The sequence below is a fragment of the Octodon degus genome, unplaced genomic scaffold, assembly GCF_000260255.1.
Source record: "Octodon degus isolate 3935 unplaced genomic scaffold, OctDeg1.0 scaffold00056, whole genome shotgun sequence".
Taxonomy (NCBI): Eukaryota; Metazoa; Chordata; class Mammalia; order Rodentia; family Octodontidae; genus Octodon; species Octodon degus.
This window is the reverse complement of record NW_004524632.1, coordinates 5,490,177-5,509,955: the sequence shown is the minus strand read 5'-3', so window position 1 is coordinate 5,509,955 and position 19,779 is coordinate 5,490,177. Positions and strand designations below refer to the sequence as shown.

Below are 19,779 nucleotides of genomic sequence, written 5' to 3'. Positions count from 1 at the left end.
CTCCTAGTCTGTCCTTGATCTCTCCTGGGGCCTCCGGCCAGGCAACCCTATGTGTAGGAGAGGAAAAGTCCAGAGCACACCCCCCAGAGGGGCTCCTTTCAGATCACAGGACAGCAGAGGTGCCCACCCATCTGGGACCCACATGCCCTCCCTTCAAAGATCACACTAACAACTCTCCCGCTGGCCTTGATCTTGGGAAAACCAGGTTCAAGTTCTGCTTCTTGCTAGTCAAGGTGATTTTTACGTCTTTTTTTTTTTTTTTTTTTTTTTGGTCTGTTTGAGATAGGGTCTCACTATACAGTTCAGGCTGGGCTTGAGCTCACTTTGTAGCCCAGGTTGGGCTGGTTTCGCACTCAACAATCCTCCTTCCTCAGCCTCCCAAGTGCTGGGATTATAGGATGTGCCACCATGCCTGGTTGTGTATCATTTTTTTTTTCTCTTACGAAAAAAAAAAAAAAAACTATATAAGTGAGAAAACTGGCTCACAGGGGGTCAGGGTCTGGCCCACGTGCACAGCAAGTGGCAGAGGCGTGAGGTACACTGGATCTCTGTGGCTCTAGGACCTCTCTTGGCTGGATGTGGCTGCTGAGCTGTCCTATACTACACTGAGGCTTGGTAGCGGGTTAGGGACCAGAAGTCCCTGCGCTAATGGAGCTCGCACTCTGGCAGCGAGTTTGACAGTGGACTCCCTCATACACAAACAAATCATTCCAGAGTGCATTAGGGCTCTGCAAAAACGATAAATCAGATGCATTTATGAATCTGAGATCACAAGCCGGGGGTGGCACGCTATGCCCCCAGCACTCTGGCAGGCTAAAGTAGAAAGATTGTAAGTGTGATCCCAGCCTGGGGGACTTTGCAAGAACCTGATTCAAGATTTTTAAAAAATTTTAAAAGGCTGAAGATATAGCTCAGTGGGTATGCTCTGGGTTCAATCCCTAGCATTAGTTCATTAGATATTACAGAAAGGGATAGTTTTGGTTTTTTAATTTATTTTATTTTAAAGAGAAAAAATACAATTTCAAAACAATAGGAAAGTAACAATGGTTAATACATTGCATATTAGCTTTAAATTAGTTACTCAGAGTTCAAGATATAGGCATTTAATTGTCCAAACAATATCAGCACAAATCTTTCTTTTCAATGAACTAAGAGGAACTAGTAGTATAACTATCTTGATTGTCATATTTATGTTTATATACTTTTAATTTTTATTTTTAAAAAATAAAAAATACAAATTTTTATTAAGCCACATAATAAGAATTCAACAAGGGCCAGCCAGATAGCTCAGGAGATTAAAGTACCTGCTTAGGCAAAGCACAGGGACTGGGTTCAATCCTAGCACCCCATGCAATGCTGGCCCTGTCCCTGGGGTGCACCGAAGCTGGGCATGGTGGTGCAGGCTTGTAATCCCAGCACTTGGGAGGCTGAAAACAGGAGGATCACTATGAGTCCGATCTATGTAGTGAGACCCTGTACTAAATACATTAAAAAAAAAAAAAAAAAACAATGATTGCTGTATTGTATGGTTGTCTTCAAATTGGTTGTTTAGGTTACCAGATATAAACCTGCAAAATTGGTTTTAAAAAAAAACTTACAAAAAGAAAATTATAAAAAATTAAAAAGAAATTTTAAAATATTGAAGCATTAACTGCCCCTTTCAATAAACCACCAGTACAATTACCCAAGCTATTTTACATATTTTTTTTTCCTGTTTTTTTTTTTTTTTCTTTTGGCAGAACCGGGGATTGAACTCAAGCCCTTGTGCTTGCCACAGAAGCACTTGTTCTACTGAGCCATCTCCCTGACCTCTATTTTTTCCTCTTCTTTCCTTTTCATCCCAGTTTTTCCTTCCCATTGAACAAATTCTTCCCCTTTCGCAGTATCTATTGTACTTTTCAGATTTTATTTACTTTTTGTTCTTTTCCCATCTTTCTTTTCCTCTTTTCCCCATCCCAGTTTCTCTTTCCTTTGGAACAGCTTCTCCCCATTTCATAATATCTATGGTACATTTTGGATTTTATTTATTCTTTCAGCTTCTTACACTAGGGAGACACTACGATGTTTGCACATGTGTATCTGGTTTATTTCCACTTATGAATATGTTTCCTTTTTGTTTGTTTTGAGACAGGATCTCACTATGCAGTTCAGGCTGGCCCTGGACCCACTATGTAGCCCAGGCTGGCCTCAAACTCCAGGTGATCCTCCTGCGTGGACCTCCTGAGTACAGGGATCACAGGTGTGCGTCACCACACCCAGCTAGAAGAGGAACTTTAAAGTAGGGACTCTAGGTTACCACCTCCTGTGAAGCGTGGCTGGTCTAGGGAGGGATCGAGGGGTCCTGAACCGAGCAGGGTCCCGCCCCAGCCTGCCTGGAAGATGACGTCACGGTGTCCCTCCTGTGACGTTGGCGGGAGTCACTCCCCGGCCTAGCAAGGGAGGAGCCGGAGATGTCGACGACGACGAGGAAGGTGTCCAACAAGGCCTCTCCGCCAAAGCAGGCGGGTGAGTGCACCGCCTGCGCGCTGCTGGTTGCTAGGGACGCCCAGCGGTCGCTGGGGGCGGGGCCACGGGCCGAGCCGGGTGTGAGGTCCGGTGGCTGCAGGGGTAGGGCGGCACCATGAAGTCCTCCAAGAAGGACTCTCGCTCTCGAGTCCCTGCTAACAGGGTCTTGGAGCCTACCGAGAACATCAAAGGTGGGCGCCGGCTGTCTTGGGTGTTCAAGAGAACCTGGAGGGAGGAAGTACTTAGCATGGGGCTCAGGACTCAGGCCTGGAGGACCTGAGTAACTCTAGGGACACGGGAGTCAAGTCCCTGGGAGCAGGGGGTGATGGTACACACCTTTCATGCCAGCACTGGGGAGCTAAAGCTGGAGGATAGTAAGTTCTAGCCCAGTTTGGGCGATTTAGTTGAGACCTCGTCCCCAAAATGGGTTGCGGCAATAGTTCAGGGTGAAGGCCCTGAGTTCAGTCCTCAGTACCAGGAAAAAAAAAATCACTGGGAAATGAGGTTCCGGACACAGGAGCCTTAAGGACCATGGAGGGACAAGGCAGAGGCCCTCGATGGGAGGAAGTGCCGCCCATGTGCTCGGCCTTGGAGCTGCGCATAGAGCAGGTCCAGGACTGAGGGTGCGTGGGGGGGGGGGCTTCAGGCATCAGTGGCCGGGGAGATGACTTTGGGCACCTCTATCCTTATCTTAGGTGGCTTTCAGGAAGCAGGGTCTGTGGGCTGTGTGAGGTACCTAACAGCCTCCCGGAAATCAGGTCCTGGGAGGAGGAATTGGGGTAAGGGTGCACGAAACTGAGTGACACTGGTGAACCCAGACACCTGGATGGTCGGGGCAGGGGGATCCTCTTGGAGTCCTGCTAGGAGAACCCAGGAGAAATTCCGAAGCTGGCCAGTCCTGCCTGGGACTGCCTTTTCCTATCACGTGCCCTTTAATAGGACACTTGTCTGGCTTGTTTGACCTGGAAAGTCACTAGACATACCTGCTTTCTGAGAGCCACAGACTGACTGACCCGTGGGACAAGTTCCCACTGCAATTTGCTCTCTTTGGACCCCACCCTCAGGGCCCAGTCCCGGGCGCATGCTCTGCCACCCAGTGGTGCTGCCAGCCCTGTTTCTGACTAGGGAGCTACCTCTCACCCTGGCATGGTGCAGCATCCCAAGGGCATCTTAGCTACTGACTTCATTTCTTTCTTTCTTTTTCTTTTGGCGGACCCAGGGATTGAACTCAGGCCCTTGCGCTTGCCAGGGAAGCGCTTATTCCACTGAGCCATCTTCCGACCCCTGACTTCATTTCTGAGACACAGTAGGGGACACCTTCCACTTAAAGGAAGAGGAGAGGGTCATTTCAGCTCACACGGCAGTCCATGGTTTACTGGCTCCAAGGCAGGACAGCGAGCTTGGTTGCAGGGCCTGGCCAAGGGTTGCTGCTCCCTTCATGGTAAACAGGAAGCAGGGGATGAGGCAGGAAGCAGGGCGGAGATAAACCCTTCTAGGAACACCCTTTAGCCACCTGCGGTCTCCCCATCAGACCCCACCTGGGAGCTGCTTTAACACACCCATCAGCCACTGACCTTACAAACAGGAGCCTTTGTATCCCTGAACCCTGAAGAGAGCTACCAGGGTTACCTGTGTGGCCTAGCCCAGCAGAAGCTCTGGGTCTATGCAGACCTGGAGAATTGAACCCAGATCAATGTGGGTGAGAGAGTGGTGTAGGTGCTGTTGGGGATTTGGGGGTTCCCAGCACCTACCCAGGCCTGGAGTGGTAGAGTTAGGGAAGAGGGGATTTCTGAAAAAGCTGCTCTTTATGGCAGAGAAAGAAGAGAAAGAGGAGGGAGAAAAAGAAGCCAGAGAAAGAATAAAATGAAAGGGGCAAGGAGGGTGCTTCTGTAGAGGTTCTTGGACCCATGAGCCAGAGAGCTCAGGGGCACCGCAGTTAGGCAGGTCAGGGGCCTGGAACCCTGCAGGCCCTGCAGCCCCAGCCTCAGCTGTTCAGCTGAAACTCAGGGTGTGTGGAGGAGGCCAGGCTTGGAGTCAGCGGGGTTCCCTGTGAGGCCCGGAAAACTGGCAAGAGCCTGTGGCGTTTGCTGTGGCTTTTTTTTTTTTTTTTTTTTTAAATGCTTCTTCACAGTGCAAAAGGCTGGCGCTGTTTCTTGACATAGTTTTCAATAGTTAAGAGAGAGGGGAGGAAAAAACTAACCTGGCTTGCTTACCAAGGACGGTCAAGGGCTTTTCCAGCCTCTGCTCCTGCGCACCTCATTTCTGTGTGATCCTAATCAGATTTGAACTTTCTGCTGTAAACAAATCAAGGGAAGATTTTTCAATGTGTATTTACTTTTAATAAGGGTAAGATTAAACAGCCCTGGGGTTAAGAACATGCCCCAAAGTGAGGCAGGTGAAAGTGAAGCCCTTCTCCTGAACGTCCTTAGGGAAGCCCACAACACAGTTGAATGCAGGCCTCTTGTAGTCTTGTGCTCGGAACAGAAAAGGAAAGCAAATTCAGCTACCAGTGGGGCATGGTGGTGCACGCCTGTAATCCCAGCACTCGGGAGGCTGAGGCAGGAGGATCTCTGCAAGTTCAAGACCAGTCTGGGCTACATAGCAAGACCTTGTCTCAAAATGGAAAGAAAAAAAGATTTGGGTACTTTGAGAAGCAGTACAGGAAACTAGAATAGGCTTTTAAAGCCTGGAGGCCAGGGCTTAGATTTTCTTGCTATTGTTTTGTACCATTTGGAACCAGAGGTCACAGCCAGCAAAGGAGATGCACGCTGCCCAGTGAAGCCCCCATAGGACAGGTAGGGTGCCTGTCTGCCGCCACCTGGTGTGCCCCAAGCCCGGCTCATTGCAGTTGAGGGGGCCATGCGGGTTGGGCCGCTCCTCCCCTCCAGCCTCCAATGCTGTTGTCATCTGTTCCTTCCTTACAGTGCAGCCCCACCCCAGCCCATCCTGTGCCAGGTCCCTTCCTGCAAGGAGAAGGCCGGAGGCCTTCACCTGACCATGGCCCAGCAAGCTCTGCATAGTGTAGCTTCTAGCTTCTGTCCCCAGACGCCCCAGCTCCAGGGACTGCATGGAGCTCGGGCCTGCGAGGCCTGCTCTGCCTCAGCGCCATCTCCAGCCTGATATGGCTTAACCACCCTCCTCCCACATGGCTTAAACATCGATTCCTTAGAAGCCTTCCCTATTCTCTCTGTAGTTGAGGCTGGGAACCCTGGCTGTCCAGAGGGTCACCGGCTTAGACCCCTGGGTGCCCTTTTGTAGACTGAGATCCTGCTCTGTGTCCCCAGAACATAGCATCGTGCCTGATAGGCCAGCATTAGTAAATAAAATAGCATTAAACAAATGGTCTATGGGAATGTGCTATTTCCCACAGAGCGTCTGTCTTTAGCCAGTGTGAGAAGGAGCTCCATGCATTGACCCTGAACCAAAGTCCCAGCCCCAGAAGAGGCCAAGGAGGGGCTGGTGAGATGGCTCAGTGGTCTAAAGCACCTACTTGGAACAAGCTTGGCAAAGCACAGGGACCGCGGTTCAATCCCCCAGCACCACATGCCAGCCAGCCCCGCCCCCTGGTGGGCTGAGCTGGCCACACACACACACACACACAATAAATAAATTAATTAATTAAAAAAGAAAAAAGAAGAGGCCAAGGAAACGTCTTGTCCAGTTATCCCAAACCACTGCGCACCAGGATTTAAGTTTTGTTTTGTTTTTCTAATGGCTTTTTTTTTGTACTGGGAATTGAACACAGGACCTTGCGCTTGCCAGGCAGGCGGTTATGCCACTGAGCTACCTCCCCAGCCCCTTGTTTTGTTTTTCTTAAACAGTGTCTCATTATATATTCCAGGCTGGCCTTGAACCCACTGTGTAGCCCAGGCTGGCCTGAACTTGCAGGGATCCTCCTGCCTCAGCTTCCTAAGGGCTGGGGTTTCAGGCATGTGCTGCTACGGATTTAATTTTGTAAACTCAAGGGAGTGAGGCTTGACTTCCACACAGTGGCCAGGGAGCTATAGTCGCACGACTCCAGAAGATGCTGAGACAGACATTAAGCTGATATTTGGGGAACCTGGAAGTAGCTCAACTTCCAGGTTCTTGTTTAAGAATGGGAGATGGAGGCCCAGAGAGGTTGTCTTGCTTTTCCGGGCCGTCCAGCATATAAATTGTCTGCAGGGCAGCCTCTTTGGATCTCAGTTCCGATGACAGATGCCTCAGTCATTGTGTGGGTCCAGGGACAATGGGTAGGGGACCCTCAAGAGAGACCTCCATAGCCCAGCAAGGCACCACCCAGATCCCTGTCAGGTTGTCCGAGCAGCCAACTCTGCCCTGCTATCCACTCTAATATGAGTTATCCACTAATTAATTAATTAATGAAGACAGAGTCTTATCATACAGCTCAGGCCAGCCTTGATCCTCCTGCCTCAGCCTTCCAAGTGCTGGGATAGCAGGCACGTACCACCACGTGTGGCCTTGTCCTCTTATGTTTATGTTTCTATACACAGGGACTTTTCTTAGATAAAAACTGGCAGTTCTATGTTGTTTTGTTTTTAATTTTTCAGAAAAGAAGCGGGCAAAGATACCTGAGCAGCCCACGCCCCCCATTCAGGAAGAGCCTGAGCCGGTCAGCAACATACTACAGGGAGACGACATTCTCGCCTTGGCCATTAAGCAGGAGGACTTGAAGAAGGTGAGCTTGGACCCAGGCTTCCTGGGCCGTCAGCCACAGCCCCCGTCTCTCTGGTGGTTCCTGGGCACCCGCTAGCATCGGTGTCTGTAGAGAAACCCCAGCTCTTTCCACGTTCCACGTCATGGCCCTGTTTCTTTTCACATTTCTGGGATCCCAGCAGAGTCATGGGAGATAGTGGGGCCTCTTGCTTCCCAGAGAGGCAAGCGCCGTCATTCCCATTATCGAGATGAGGTGAGGAGCACTGGTGTCTCTGGAAATTGAACCCACGGCCTTTTCACGGAACAGCATCCCAGCTTTTCTTTCTTTTTTTTTTTTTTTTAATATTTATTTAGAGATAGGGTCTTGCTGAATCACTAATCTACCCAGACGGGGCTCATAATGGCAGTCCTCCTGCCTCAGCCTCCCAGAATGTGGAGATTACAGGCACGTGCCAACACGGCCAGCTGAAAAGGGGGTTTAAGCAACCAAGGTGCACGTGTGGCTCAAACTGAGCTCTAACCCTCTGCTTGACCTGCCAGACACGTCCTGCCTGAGCTCCTCCGAGGCTGCCGCTGCTATTTTTTTCTCCGCAGGATGCACCTACATCTCGTGTGTGGCCCACAGTCGTTTCCTGGAGGGAACATATGGGCCGAGCTGCGGAAGCAGCCACGCCAGCCTGCAGGGATCCCAGCAGGAGCTGGCGCAAAGGAGAGGGGCCCTCCTCCTCCTCTTCCTCCTCCTCCTCCACTTTGCAGGTGCAATTCCTCTCCGTCTTCTTTTTAGCAACACATCCCTCACCGTACTGAAGACAGCCCTACCATTACCCGCAAAGTTTTCATCCGTAAACTCAAACCCAAGGATTCTCAGAGGAAGATCCGCCGCTTGGTAGCCCATCCTGCACACCCAGAGGCGACCGAGAGGCCCCTGGACTACTCGGGTAGGGCTGGTCTTCATGGGAAGCTGCCCTGGTCAGCAGTTTACATCTCTACCTGCAGTTCTTCTTTCCCCGCCTCTCTTTTCCCTCCAGGTCCCAGTGACAGCTTCGATGGCCGGAGCCAGATCCTGCCTCACCACATCCTGGGGACTCTCCAGGACTTCAAGAGAATTGCAGTTACTCAAGGGAACCCCCAGGTTCGTTTGTACAGAGCTTCCTGGTGAGGGCATTTTTTCCACCCCCTGTGGAGTCAAGTAGGGTCACACAGGAGAGGAAGATGGCTTCTCGGTGGTCCCCAGGTGGCTCTCCCATCATGCAGTGCTTCTCTGTCCTCAAAGCCTTCTCTTCCTTGGTGTCAGGGTGCCTGGGTGGCATAGAAGTGACTCAGTCAACCTGGCAAGGTGCCACTTAACATCAGTTGTGAGGCAGAGTCGACACTTGCGAAGATGCTCACTGAAATCTCAGAATCATTGTCCCCCGATCCTGCAGTTTATTGTCACCTGCAGGTCCACAAAATGATTTCAGTGGAGCAGGACACTGGGGATCCAGGCCTGGCTGGGGTTGGGCTCAGAGCTCCCCCTGCCCAGCACCTGCCTGTGCTTTCCAGCTGGCTGAGCTGATCCGCACCCCGCCCAGCCTCACAACCCTCATCTCAGCAACTGAGGAGCCAATGCCAAAGGCCCCAAAGGAGAGGCAGCAGCTCCCCCAGGCCTCTCCTCCGGAGCACAACTTCCTGAAACACTGGCAGTGGCACATGGCCCTGCGGAAGAAGCAGCAGACAGCCCTCAGTGGTGAGCGTTGCCCGGGGGCTGCCGCCTGTCCTCCATCTGTCACAGAGACTCTGTTGGGTCATTTTCTGTCCCCCACCTAGCCTCTGTGCGCCACTGGGTATATAATCACAGCATTGTGGGAGGCTGAGGCAGGAAGACCCCAAGTTCGACCCAGCCTGGGCAATTTTAACTGGCACTTGGGATTCCAGATCCTTTGCTAGTCCCTTAGTGACTTAGGGAGCCCCTGTCTCAAAAATCAAAGAATAAGAAAAGGAATGGAGGTGGAGCTCAGTGCAGTGGAAATGTCCCATGTTTGATCCCCAGTACCAAAAACCAAAAAGCCAAATGCCCACTTTGGTGCTGCAGGCGGGGCGCCAGGGCCCTGGGGCCCACTTGGCTGAGTGACTGTGCCCTCGCCCCTTGCTCCCCAGAGCACCTGCAGAAGCCGATCGGTGAGCTGCTGATGCACTCAGGTGAGACCTACAGACAGATCCAGGAGGAGCGAGAGCGCATCGACCGCTGGCTGCCAACCCGGCACGATGGCAAGGTGAGCACGGCCATCCTGAGTGCCCTGGTGGGGCGGGGGCCGGGCAGGTATGCGGACACACAGGTGGCTGCCCACGCCGCGCAGCTGGCGAGGAGCCAGCTCTCCTGTGCAAAGCACTGTGAACCGCTCCCGGCCTTCATGGAGCTCAACTGTTGCGTGTCTGGAGGAGGGCTCCCTCTAATAGTAGTCTGGGTGGTCATGGTGGTTGAGTGAATACCTAGCGACTGCCACAGCTGTGGTGTAGTCTGTGGTGTGGTGTGGACCCCTGAAGGGTTAGCCTTCAGCCTTTGGGCTCACTGAAGCTCTGAGCTTTGTCCTTGAGCGACAGCAAGCGCCTGGGCCTGCCCACATCATCCTTCTGGGTCAGTAAAGGCCACAGCAGGCATCCTAGAGAGCAGGACATACGGCCATCGGGCAGCCATGAACCCGATCCCCACCCACCAGGGCTGTAGCCTTGGCTGCTCTTGGCTTCATATCTCCCACCCGCAGTGCCCTGTGGCTGCACAAACCTCCCTCTCCATCCCCCTTACCAGGACTACAAGGAGACCAGTGCATTCTGGAGCCCCCTGGAATACTTGGGAGATGAGATGACTGGTTTGCTCATTACCAAGACCAAAACTCAGCGTGGCCTGGTGGAACCCATCACCCGTGTCAGGAAGCCCTGTTCCATCCAGGCAGAGATGGGTGAGAGACAGGGCTGGAACCCATCTGGCTTCGTTGCCCGCCCGGGGACCAGGCAGAGTACTGGGCATCAGCTTGGTGTGTTTGGACTAAATCCTGGCTCTCTCTGATCCTGAGCAAAGTCACAGAGCCTTCCTGAGCTCCAGCTGTGCTTTAGCAAAAAGGCAACAGCAAAGGCCAAAAAGCAGCCTCGGGCTGTGCACAGCTGTTGAACACCTGGAATGTGGTTGGTCCGCATGCCGGCAGTGCAGACTGCACCTGGGTTTCAAAGCCTAGTTTGGAGAAATGTAATAAGTTTTTTATCAGTTCCACGTGGCCACGGCAATCATTCTTCTATACTGAGTTAAATAAACCATATGAAGAGAATCGCACCTCTTGTTACCTTTCCAGGATAGCACCTAGAAAGTTGGTGATGACACATGTGGCTTGCCTGCGTGGTTTGCATTATGCTGCGCGTGGGCAGCCCGACTTTAGAGCTGCCAGCTGCCTGGGTTCACCTCCCCGTATGTTGGGTTTCTGAATACCACTGAGCCCTGAATTCCACTCCCTGGGCTCGTGGTTCCTCATCTGGAGACTCCACGGAGGGCTGAGGAGTTCTGTGGAAGGCTGAGGAGTTAAATGAGACGTGATATTTATGGAGGCATTCAGGCTCAGTAAAACACCCAATAGGCAGCTGCCCAGCCCTGGGAGAGGCTGAGACAGGAGGATCACAAGTTAGCATTCCACTTGGGTGATTTAGTGAGACTCTGTCTAAGAATAAAAAAAATGAAAAGGGCTGGGGATAGAACTCAGTGATGCTCTACCCCTGGATTTATACTTCAGTAATGAAAAAAAAAATGTGGCTGCTATCATCGCTTTTTTTTTTTTTCCCCCGGAACTGGGGATTGAACTCAGGCCCTTGCACTTGCCAAGGAAGTGCTTATTCTACTGAGCCATCTCCCCAGCCCCATCATTGTTTTTAATTGCAGCCCAAAGACTTGGTATTTGGAAGCTAGTTTTGTCGGAGTCCTGTGTAGGGCTTCTGAGCATGTAGAGGGAGGACAGTGTTCAGAGGCCTCTCAAGGCTGTATTTGCATCCTTGTTGGAGACAGTGGTTGCTGACAGCGTCCTTGGGTCAGTGGGTGGGAGGAGCATGGCAGCCCCTGGTGCTGAGGCCGTTGGCCACCCGCCAGGATTACCAGCCCCGAAGGATGCTGGGTACCGCTGCACCTGGGACCGGAGTCTCTTCCTGATCCAGCGGCGCCAGGAGCTGCAGAGCCTGATGGCTGGGCTGGACTTCAGCCAGCAGGTTAGCAGTGCCTCTGTGATCTGGGCTGGGGGTCCTCAGGGCCGTGCCTGCCTTCGGTCCACTCACCTGCCCTCTCTGTGTCCCTCTGAGGATATTGATGGCCTGGAGGTGGTGGGCCGAGGTCAGCCCTTCTCGTCCCTCTCCGTGGAGGACAGTGCGGCATTTGAAAGGAGCCAGGAGTGCACCTCGGAAGACACAGCCTGCCAGTGAGTGGGGAGACAGCAGCCCTAGAGTGCGAAGAGCAGGTTTTCCTCCCTGCAGTTGGTAGAGCTGGACCTGGGTCTAGATTTCTCGGCCTCATGTCTGTGGGCTCCATGCACGTGGCCTGATTGTGCCACCTCCAGAAACCCAAGTCGTCGGTTTCTCTTACAGAGACTTCTGGGCTGGTCGCGGTGACGCAGCCCCCATGCCGGTTCTCGGCCCTTCCCTGTTGTTCTGTGGGAAGCCAGCTTGCTGGATCCGAGCCCGCAACCCCCAGGACACGGTAAAGCCACCTCCACTGCCACCCCTTGGGGGCAGGGCTAGGGGTGGCAGCCCAGGGTGACCTCGGCTGTCACAAGAAGCCAGCCCGGTCTCCCACTTGCATTTTTATCTGGTCATACATTTGGTGCATCTGAAAATGGCAACAGCAACACTACCTTGAACAGGAATGAAATCACACTTAAAAGAGCGTGTCACATGCTATCCAGTTTGTACCTGGTCCCCAAGCAGGTAGCTAAGCAAACTCTCACCCAGAGAGGGCCTTCAGAGGCTCAAAAATAGTCCTCAAATGCTGAGGAGCGGAAATGTGTGTTTCTTTCCTTACTATTGATAGTAACCTCAGACAAGGCACTGTTGGGGGCGGAGGGGTGACACCATTCAGAGGGTGGCCAGGCTCTGGCAGCAGGGAAACATGAGGCTTTTAGTGCTAATGCAGAGAAGTCACAAGCAAACGGGGATGAGTTGACACCTTCCGGCCGGGACCATTCTCGTACCCTCTCCCTGCCCAGAGCCAGGTTGGAATCGGAGTGCGCTTGACCTTCGAAACCCTAGAAGGGGAGAAGACATCCTCAGAACTGACTGTGGGCAATAACGGCACCGTGGCCATTTGGCACGACTGGCGGCGGCGACCCCAGCCGGACTCTTTCCAGGACTTGAAGAGAACCAGGACGCAGCGGTTCTACTTCAACAACCGGGAAGGTACAAAGAGGCCCCCTTCGGTTCCAGCATCTGGAAGGCACCACCATTTAGTTGGTGCCTGGCTCCCAGAGCCTGAGCTAGAGCCACCCTGTCCCCCAGTTCTTCTGTGGTCTTGTTACCAGGCAGGGTCCCAGAGGCCCCCGAAACGGATGTGGGGAGCCCACTTCCCTCATCCCACCATGGGATAGGTTGAAAGTTTGCTGGCTTTCATCACATAAAAGGAATTTTCAGGATGTTTCAGGAAGAAGCAAAGGGCCAGCCAAATAGCTCAGCGGATTAAAGCACCTGCAAGCAGGCACAGGGGCCAGGGTTCGATCCCCCTGGCTTGCCATGCCAGTCCTTCCCCCCGGGGTGCCCTGAGACAGCAGTTGAGACTGGACATGGTGACACGTGCCTGTAATCCCACCTCTTGAGAGGCTGTAAACAGGAGAATCACTAGGAGTCCGGTCTAGTAGTGAGACCCTGAACTCCCTGTAGACCCTTCCCTAAAATATATATTAAAAAAAAGAAGAAACAGAAAGGATTTATTAGACTTTTAAAGGGCCAAGCAGATAGCTCAGCAGACTGAAGCACCTGCTTAGGCAGAGCAGAGGGACTTGGGTTTGATCCCCAACTGGCCGTGCTGGCCCTGCCCCTGGGGGCACATTGGGACAGAGACTGAGACTGGGCATGGTGGTGCGCGCCTGTAATCCCAGTACTTGGGAGGCTAAAAACAGGAGGATCACTACGAGTCCAATCTACATAATGAAACCCTATAGGCCACTGTACTAAATACATTAAAATAATAGTAAAAATAAAAGAATTTTAAAAGCACACACTGGAAGAACTAGAGCATCAGGTGGTGAGAGGGGCACATAATTTGTTGAGCCTGGAAACATTTGTGTTTCTCTTGAGGGGGTGCACAATTATGAAAAAGATGGATCAGCCCCCAGCAGGATAATTAGTCCAGTTTTGTTTTTTAAGGTGGATAATTTTAACAATCTCTGAATTCTCTTAGTCTGTTCCTTTCCTTAAGGTCATATTCCCATGCTCTACTTTCTCAACTAAGCTAAATGATGGGGACTTACAGACGGTACCCTTAAGGACTTTGGGGTGTGTGGAATGAGGGTGGAACTGAGGGGTATCTATAGGGACAGTCTTGGGTAGATGTGGCTGTGTCTTGTGACTTGTGGTCTTCTTAAAAGTACAAGAGTTTTTTGGTTGTCTTTTTTTTTTTTTTTTTGAGACAGTGTCTCAATATGTAACCCAGGCTGGCCTTGAACTCACCGTGTAGTCCAGGTCAGCCCTGGATGTGTGATGATCCTCCTGCTTCAGCCTCCTAATGCTGGAATTATAGGTGTCCACCACCTGGCCTGGCGAAAATGCAATTTCTAAGTTACGATTTTCCTCATTTCCTTTCCACTTGTCTTGTCTTCTGCTGTTCTACCTCAGTCTACATGCTTGTGTCTGGTCAGAGAATGAGGTCCACCTGGGGACAGAGGCTGGTATGTGAGTGTTCTGGGGCACCGTCACCTGCACTGCACAGGCCTGCGGTGAGGATGGCCACGTGTCCCCGTTCGCCCGGCACACACCAGCTTTAGCACTTGAAGTCGCCCATCCCAGCAAACTTGTCAGTCCTGGGCAAACCAGGGCAGTTGGTCTCCAGACCTGGGCAGCAGTTAGATGGAGCGGGGGTGGGGCTGGCTGACTGTTACGTGCAGGCTCAGGGCTCTGCTGGCTCTCCCTAACCGCTATCTCTGGCCTTCTCAGGTGTGATCCTGCCTGGAGAAACCAAAACCTTTACCTTCTTCTTCAAGTCTTTGAATGCTGGGATCTTCAGGGAGTCCTGGGAGTTCCGAACCCACCCCACCCTCCTGGGTGGTGCCCTCCTGCTGGTCACCCTGCAGGCAGTGTCCCTGACTGAGGACATTTTCAGGGATGAGAGGAAGTTGCTGGAGGTAAGGGACCCAGGGCTTCGGCCCTTGGGAATGCAGGGTAGGTTACCCTGGTGTGCTTCTTAGCAGTGCCTGTGGGGTCTTATTTTTTCCCTGCCCAGGGGTGTGAAATTTTCACGAATAGGCAACCGAGGTTGTTTAATAAATACTCCCGGGGCTGGGGGATGAGCAGATGGGTTGGGCAGGTGGGGAGGGCAGCCGGCAGCCCCATCCGGCAGGGCCCCCACTGAGCTGGAAAGGAAGGTACCCAAGTCCTTCGATTCAGGTGGCAGGGACCTGCAGACCAAACAGATCACGTGACCCCTGGCTGTATTGTGTTTCCTGCCGACCGCTGCTGTGCAGCGGAGGGACATTTCACCAAAGAGACTTCCTAACCAGTGAGGACAGTTTAATAGCCTGTCTCTGCACCCTGCCGACCCCGTGGCCATCACACGTGGTCCTTTGCAGGATTCTGCAGAGGGCTGTGTAGCTTTGTTTGCTGAGGCCCCAGACATAGCCAGTTATCTCACAGCCGGGGTGATCAAAGGCGGTTCTGACAAACATAAGGCTCCCTGAACTCACTGACTGTAGGGCTGATGCTGCACAAAATGTCCTTCCACTAGGTTTCTGTGGCACTGCCTGCATGGCCAAGCCAAGTGAGAGGCCACCGCTGTCCTCAATGGTGCCCAAATGGTGCTCCCTGCCCCCTCCTTTTGGGCGGCACTGCTAATGTGTGACCTCCAGGTCCCATTCCCAAACCACTGTCCTTGGGCACCCAAAGGCTTTTGAGTCTTGGAAGAGGTTGTGTGTGTGTGTGTGTGTGTGTGTGTGTGTGTGTGTGTCTGTCCCCATGGAGGCACAAGGCTTCCAGGGTCTGGCTCCCCTCGAGGACCCAGGTGCTGGGAGCTGGGATGCCATCATGTGCTGCTTTCCCTCCCCCAGAGAAAGCTGGCTGCCCACGAGTCGGTCACCGGCGTGCGCAGTGTGCTGCAGGAGCTGCTGAGGGGGATCATGACCCCGGAGCGCGCGCTGTCCCCTGTGGACGCTTACCTGATAGAGGAGGACTTGTTCCACCATAGGAACCCTGGGGTACAGGCTCTGCACCGTGCATGCCTCTTCCCCCAGCAGCCCTACAGGATCGGGATGCTGTTTACACCCTCGTGTTACCCCGCAGACACCAAGACTCAGAGAGGCTGATGGTCGTAGCCGAGACAGTAGAGGCCTGGTGGGGGTGAATGGCACAGACTCCTTCAACCACAGCCTTTTGTTCTTTCAGATTTTATTTTATTTTAGTGACAGGGTCTTCCTGTGTAGTTCAGGCTGGTCTCAAACTCGTGGCAATCTTCCTGCCTCAGCCTCCTGTATACTGGCATTACAGGCAGGCACCATCATACCCAGCAAAGTGCAGCCTTTCTTGGCAGCCTCAATGCAAAAGCAGCTTTCGTTGGAGAGTCTCTGGTTGAAGGGAAAGTGGGGAGCCCCCCCCGATTCCCTCAGCCTGGTTCAGGGCCTGCCATATGCGGGAAGTGGGAGCTGGCTGCCATGGCTGGGCATATGAGGCTAGCTGTCCCTCACCGTTGTCTCCTGCTTCTGCTGCAGCTGCGTTACCAGCACCAGGTTGTGCAAGGCCTGCACCAGCTGTGGCATCAGTATATGATCCTGCCTCTTAAGGACAGGGAGCCTCGGCCCAGCCAGGAAGAGCCCCTGAGTGCCCGGACCCTATCAGCCTCTGCGGAGAAGGCCCCGGCGACTCCTGAGCTCTTCAGTAGTCCGATCCCAGAGTTCCAGTTGCCCGGGAGGGAGAGCAAGGCCCACAAGGACTCCCGAGATCCCGCCCTGTCGCAGAAGTCTGTGGCAAGGACCAAGGGTGTCCTGCGCAAGAGCATCATGGAGGAGATTCTGGTGGAGAGCCCGGACTTGGAGCGTGTCAGAAGCCGCTCGGAGCCCGATGGCTTCTCCTTGCCCGAGTGGAACCTCTGCCTGGGGGACTTCAGAAAGGTGCCCCTGGGGCCTGGAGGGGACTGGTGGGTAGCCGGGTGCAGTGCTCTGAGTGACAGAGGGTGTTCCAGCAGCCCCCTGTGCAGGGACTTAACCTCCCGGGGGCCCAGAGAAAGCGATCTTTTAGGTCACATCTTTTTTCTGGGTTCCCAGGCACAGGTATCTGGCACCTACGGCACAGAAAGAGTGCTCTCTGGAAAAGAAGGGTTGATGGGGACAGAAATAAGGGAGGTGCCAGGCCCCACAGAAGGTGTCCCAGACAAACCCCATGGCTGCCAGCTCCTGGTCCTGCACCCCCAGTCCTGTATTACCACACCCATCACTAGGGGACATGGAACCTTTAGAACCCTGCGGCAGAGCAGTTGCCCATGGTGCCCGTGACCCTCACCAGGCCATGAAGACACTCCCTGAGGAGCCCGAGAGAGAGGATGCGCTTATCAGGCTCAACAGGGGGGCCCTGGAGCTGTGTCCCGAGCAGAGGCTGCTGCCACCCTACCACCTGTACCAGCTGAGGTAGGTGCCCCCCTCCCCAAGCCCCAGCTTCCCTTCTGTGTCGTCAGCCTTCACACTGCATGGCCAGGACTCACAGGCTTGGGGGCCTGTTGCGAGACCCAGCCCTTCTAGTAGGGCAGGCTCTATGTCCAGCCGTGGCTCCGTGCAGGTATCTGAGGCCTGCCTGAGACCGTGAGCCCAGGCCTGGGTCATCTTTTCTTGGAAAACTGGACTCACCTGGGGAGAATGCTGGCTGGTGGTGTTTCCGTGGGAGTTACCTGGCCCTAGGGACTGGGGCTCTGCGGGTTCAAGGGCAAATGAGGAAAGACGGCTTTTCCTGCAAGGTTCGCCCTCTAGTTTACTACAGCTGTGGCGAGATGCGATCGACAACCTGATGATCCATTCCCTGTGGCTGCGGGCCCTGCTGGGCCTCCCGAAGAAGGAGACTGTCTACACGCTTGCCCTGGAAGAGCAAGGTCAGAGCCAGGGCAGCCGCGCCTTGGTGTCGGCTTTCCCAGCCCCCTGCCCTGACAGCTGTGAGGTCTTCTCCGTTTTTACCCTGTGGTGGGTGCCCTACTAGGGGAAGCCCGTGGACCCAGCACCCTCCTATCTGCTACCAAGACTTGGGACCTGAAGCTACCCTAGCCACCCTCTTACCCCATTTGTCTTGCAGGTGGAGTCCCAGAGAATTTAAGGGATTTTTCCGTGTTGTAGCCATGCACAGGGAATTCTCTATCTCTCTGTCTCTTTCTGTCTTTCTGTCTCTGTCTGTCTGTGTTTGTCTGTCTGTCTGTCTGTCTCTCTCTCCTGTTTTTGAGACAGGGTCTCACTGCTATGTAGTTCAGACTGGCCTTGAAACCAGCCTGTAGTCCAGGCTAGCGTGGAACCCAGTCTCTTTTTTTTTTTAAATTTTTTTTATTTATTTATTTATTTGTGTGTGTGTGTGTGTGTGGCCAGCTCAGCCCACCAGGGGGCGGGGCTGGCTGGCTGGCATGTGGTGCTGGGGGATTGAACCGCGGTCCCTGTGTTTTGCTTAGCTTGTTCTAAGTAGGTACTTTAGACCACTGAGCCATCTCACCAGCCCCCCCCCCCTTTTTTTGAGTGTTTCGCTGTATAGTGCAGGCCAGCCTTGAGCTCATGCTGATATTTTGCTTCAGCCTCTTGGGGTGCTGAGATCACCCTGTGCACCGCTAGGCCAACAGGAGTCAGGGTCCAGGGCCTCACACCTGCTAGGCAAATGCTCTTCCACTGTCTAGATCTTCAACCCAGAAGTTTTTTTTTCTTTACAGTAGATTTATGAGTATTAATTCACATACCATCCAATTGGAGTATTTAAAGTGGACAATCCAGTCAGGTATGGTGATGTGCATCTGTGATCCCAGAGCTCTGGGAGGGAGAGGCAAGAGGATCACAGGTTTGAGCCCAGCCTAGCAACTTAGCAAAAACTGTCTCAAAATATGAAAGTTTAGATGTAGCTAGTGGTAGAACACCCCTGGTTCAACCCCCAGTACAGCAAATAAGTAAATGAATAAATAAATGAACTGTACAGTCTGATCCCGTCTGGTGGTCTTCAGGTATTCCCAGGATTATTTGTGGGGATATAGGGTGTGGGATGGTGCACAGCAGCCCTGGGCCCTCCCTACTCGGTGCCAGGAGCACCACCCAGTCATGACCATCAAAACTGCCTCCCAGGGGGTAGGGAGATGGCTCAGTAGAATAAGTGCTTTCCTGGCAAGTGCAAGGGCCTGAGTTCAATCCCCGGTTCCACCAAAAACAAAACAAAAACTGCCTCCCAATACATCCTCTGAGGGATCGATCTCTAGCTGAGAATGTCAGCTAAAGCCAGAGGCCTGAGGCCTGGTCCTGGCTGGGTCTTTCTCTCCCTCAAGGAAATCTTACTCCTCTGTCCATACAAAGGCAGTGGATTGTCTCCCAGCCCCTGCCTCCTGTGCACACATTCAGGCTCTGCCCTTCAAACCCTTCACAGATTTGTATTTCTTGCTGCTTGGGAATGTGTCAAAACAGAGGTACAATCCCTGCCTGGGAATCAGGGGGAAGGCTGGGGACTGTGCAAGTGACAGTTCAGCTGGGCTGTCCCAGGCAGGCAGCTATGGCTTGGGTAGGCGGGAGAGGGTGGGAAAAGATCTTCTGGACAGAAGGAATACCGGAGGGAGCAGCCCGGGCGCACCCAGCTTGGCAGGAAGGCCAGTAATGAGTTCCATATGTCCGTTTCCACAGAAGCCCTGGTCACGCCTGTCCCTGCTTGCCGAATCCAAGAACTGGATGGGAGACCCAGGGATCAGCACCACCCTGCTCCGTGGCTTGGCAGCCAGGGACCTGGGTTTGCCAACACCAGAGATCTGCCTGGTTCTGAAGGGAGTGCTCCCAAGTTGAGGGGTACCTAGAGAGGTGTCCTGCTGCTGCTCCATTCAGGATTTGCTCCCCGAGAGGGAATGCACGGAAATATGCTGTCAGTGTGGCGGCACCCCTCTTCCTCGCCCTCTGCCTCTCCTTTTTTCCCTTTTGGATTTTCCTTTTTTTTTTTTTTGGTATTTTTGAGACAGGGTCTCAGTATGCAGTCCAAGTAGGTCTTGAACTCACTATGTAGCTCAGGCTGGCCTCGAACTCACTTCAATCCTCCTGCTTCGGCCTCCAGAGTGCTGGGATTACAGGTGTGTGCCACTAGGCCTGGCTTTCTTCTGGTGTTTTGAGACAAATTTGCTCTATGTTCAGATGGGCCTTGAACAGGTGCGTTTTCTCTCTCTCTCTCTCTCTCTCTCTCTCTCTCTCTCTCTCTCTCTCTCTCTTTCTCTCT

The 19,779-nt window shown here is 53.1% G+C and overlaps 1 protein-coding gene across 2 annotated transcripts in view; it reads left to right on the top strand.

Annotated features, from left to right (window-relative positions):
* Positions 1-2,537: 2,537 nt before the first annotated feature.
* The window catches only part of Mycbpap (MYCBP associated protein), a 19,247-nt gene continuing 2,005 nt past the window's right edge, over positions 2,538-19,779 (top strand). For both annotated transcript variants that reach the window (XM_023717901.1, XM_023717902.1), the window contains exons 1-16: positions 2,538-2,696; positions 7,056-7,183; positions 7,946-8,099; positions 8,190-8,293; positions 8,704-8,887; positions 9,298-9,413; positions 9,947-10,097; positions 11,267-11,382; positions 11,473-11,588; positions 11,755-11,866; positions 12,372-12,561; positions 14,311-14,498; positions 15,417-15,563; positions 16,074-16,472; positions 16,864-16,985; positions 17,322-17,440. In XM_023717901.1, the coding sequence (XP_023573669.1) occupies positions 2,621-2,696; positions 7,056-7,183; positions 7,946-8,099; positions 8,190-8,293; positions 8,704-8,887; positions 9,298-9,413; positions 9,947-10,097; positions 11,267-11,382; positions 11,473-11,588; positions 11,755-11,866; positions 12,372-12,561; positions 14,311-14,498; positions 15,417-15,563; positions 16,074-16,472; positions 16,864-16,985; positions 17,322-17,440 (2,422 nt within the window). In that variant the 5' untranslated portion in view covers positions 2,538-2,620. The remainder of the gene's footprint in view (positions 2,697-7,055; positions 7,184-7,945; positions 8,100-8,189; positions 8,294-8,703; positions 8,888-9,297; positions 9,414-9,946; positions 10,098-11,266; positions 11,383-11,472; positions 11,589-11,754; positions 11,867-12,371; positions 12,562-14,310; positions 14,499-15,416; positions 15,564-16,073; positions 16,473-16,863; positions 16,986-17,321; positions 17,441-19,779) is intronic.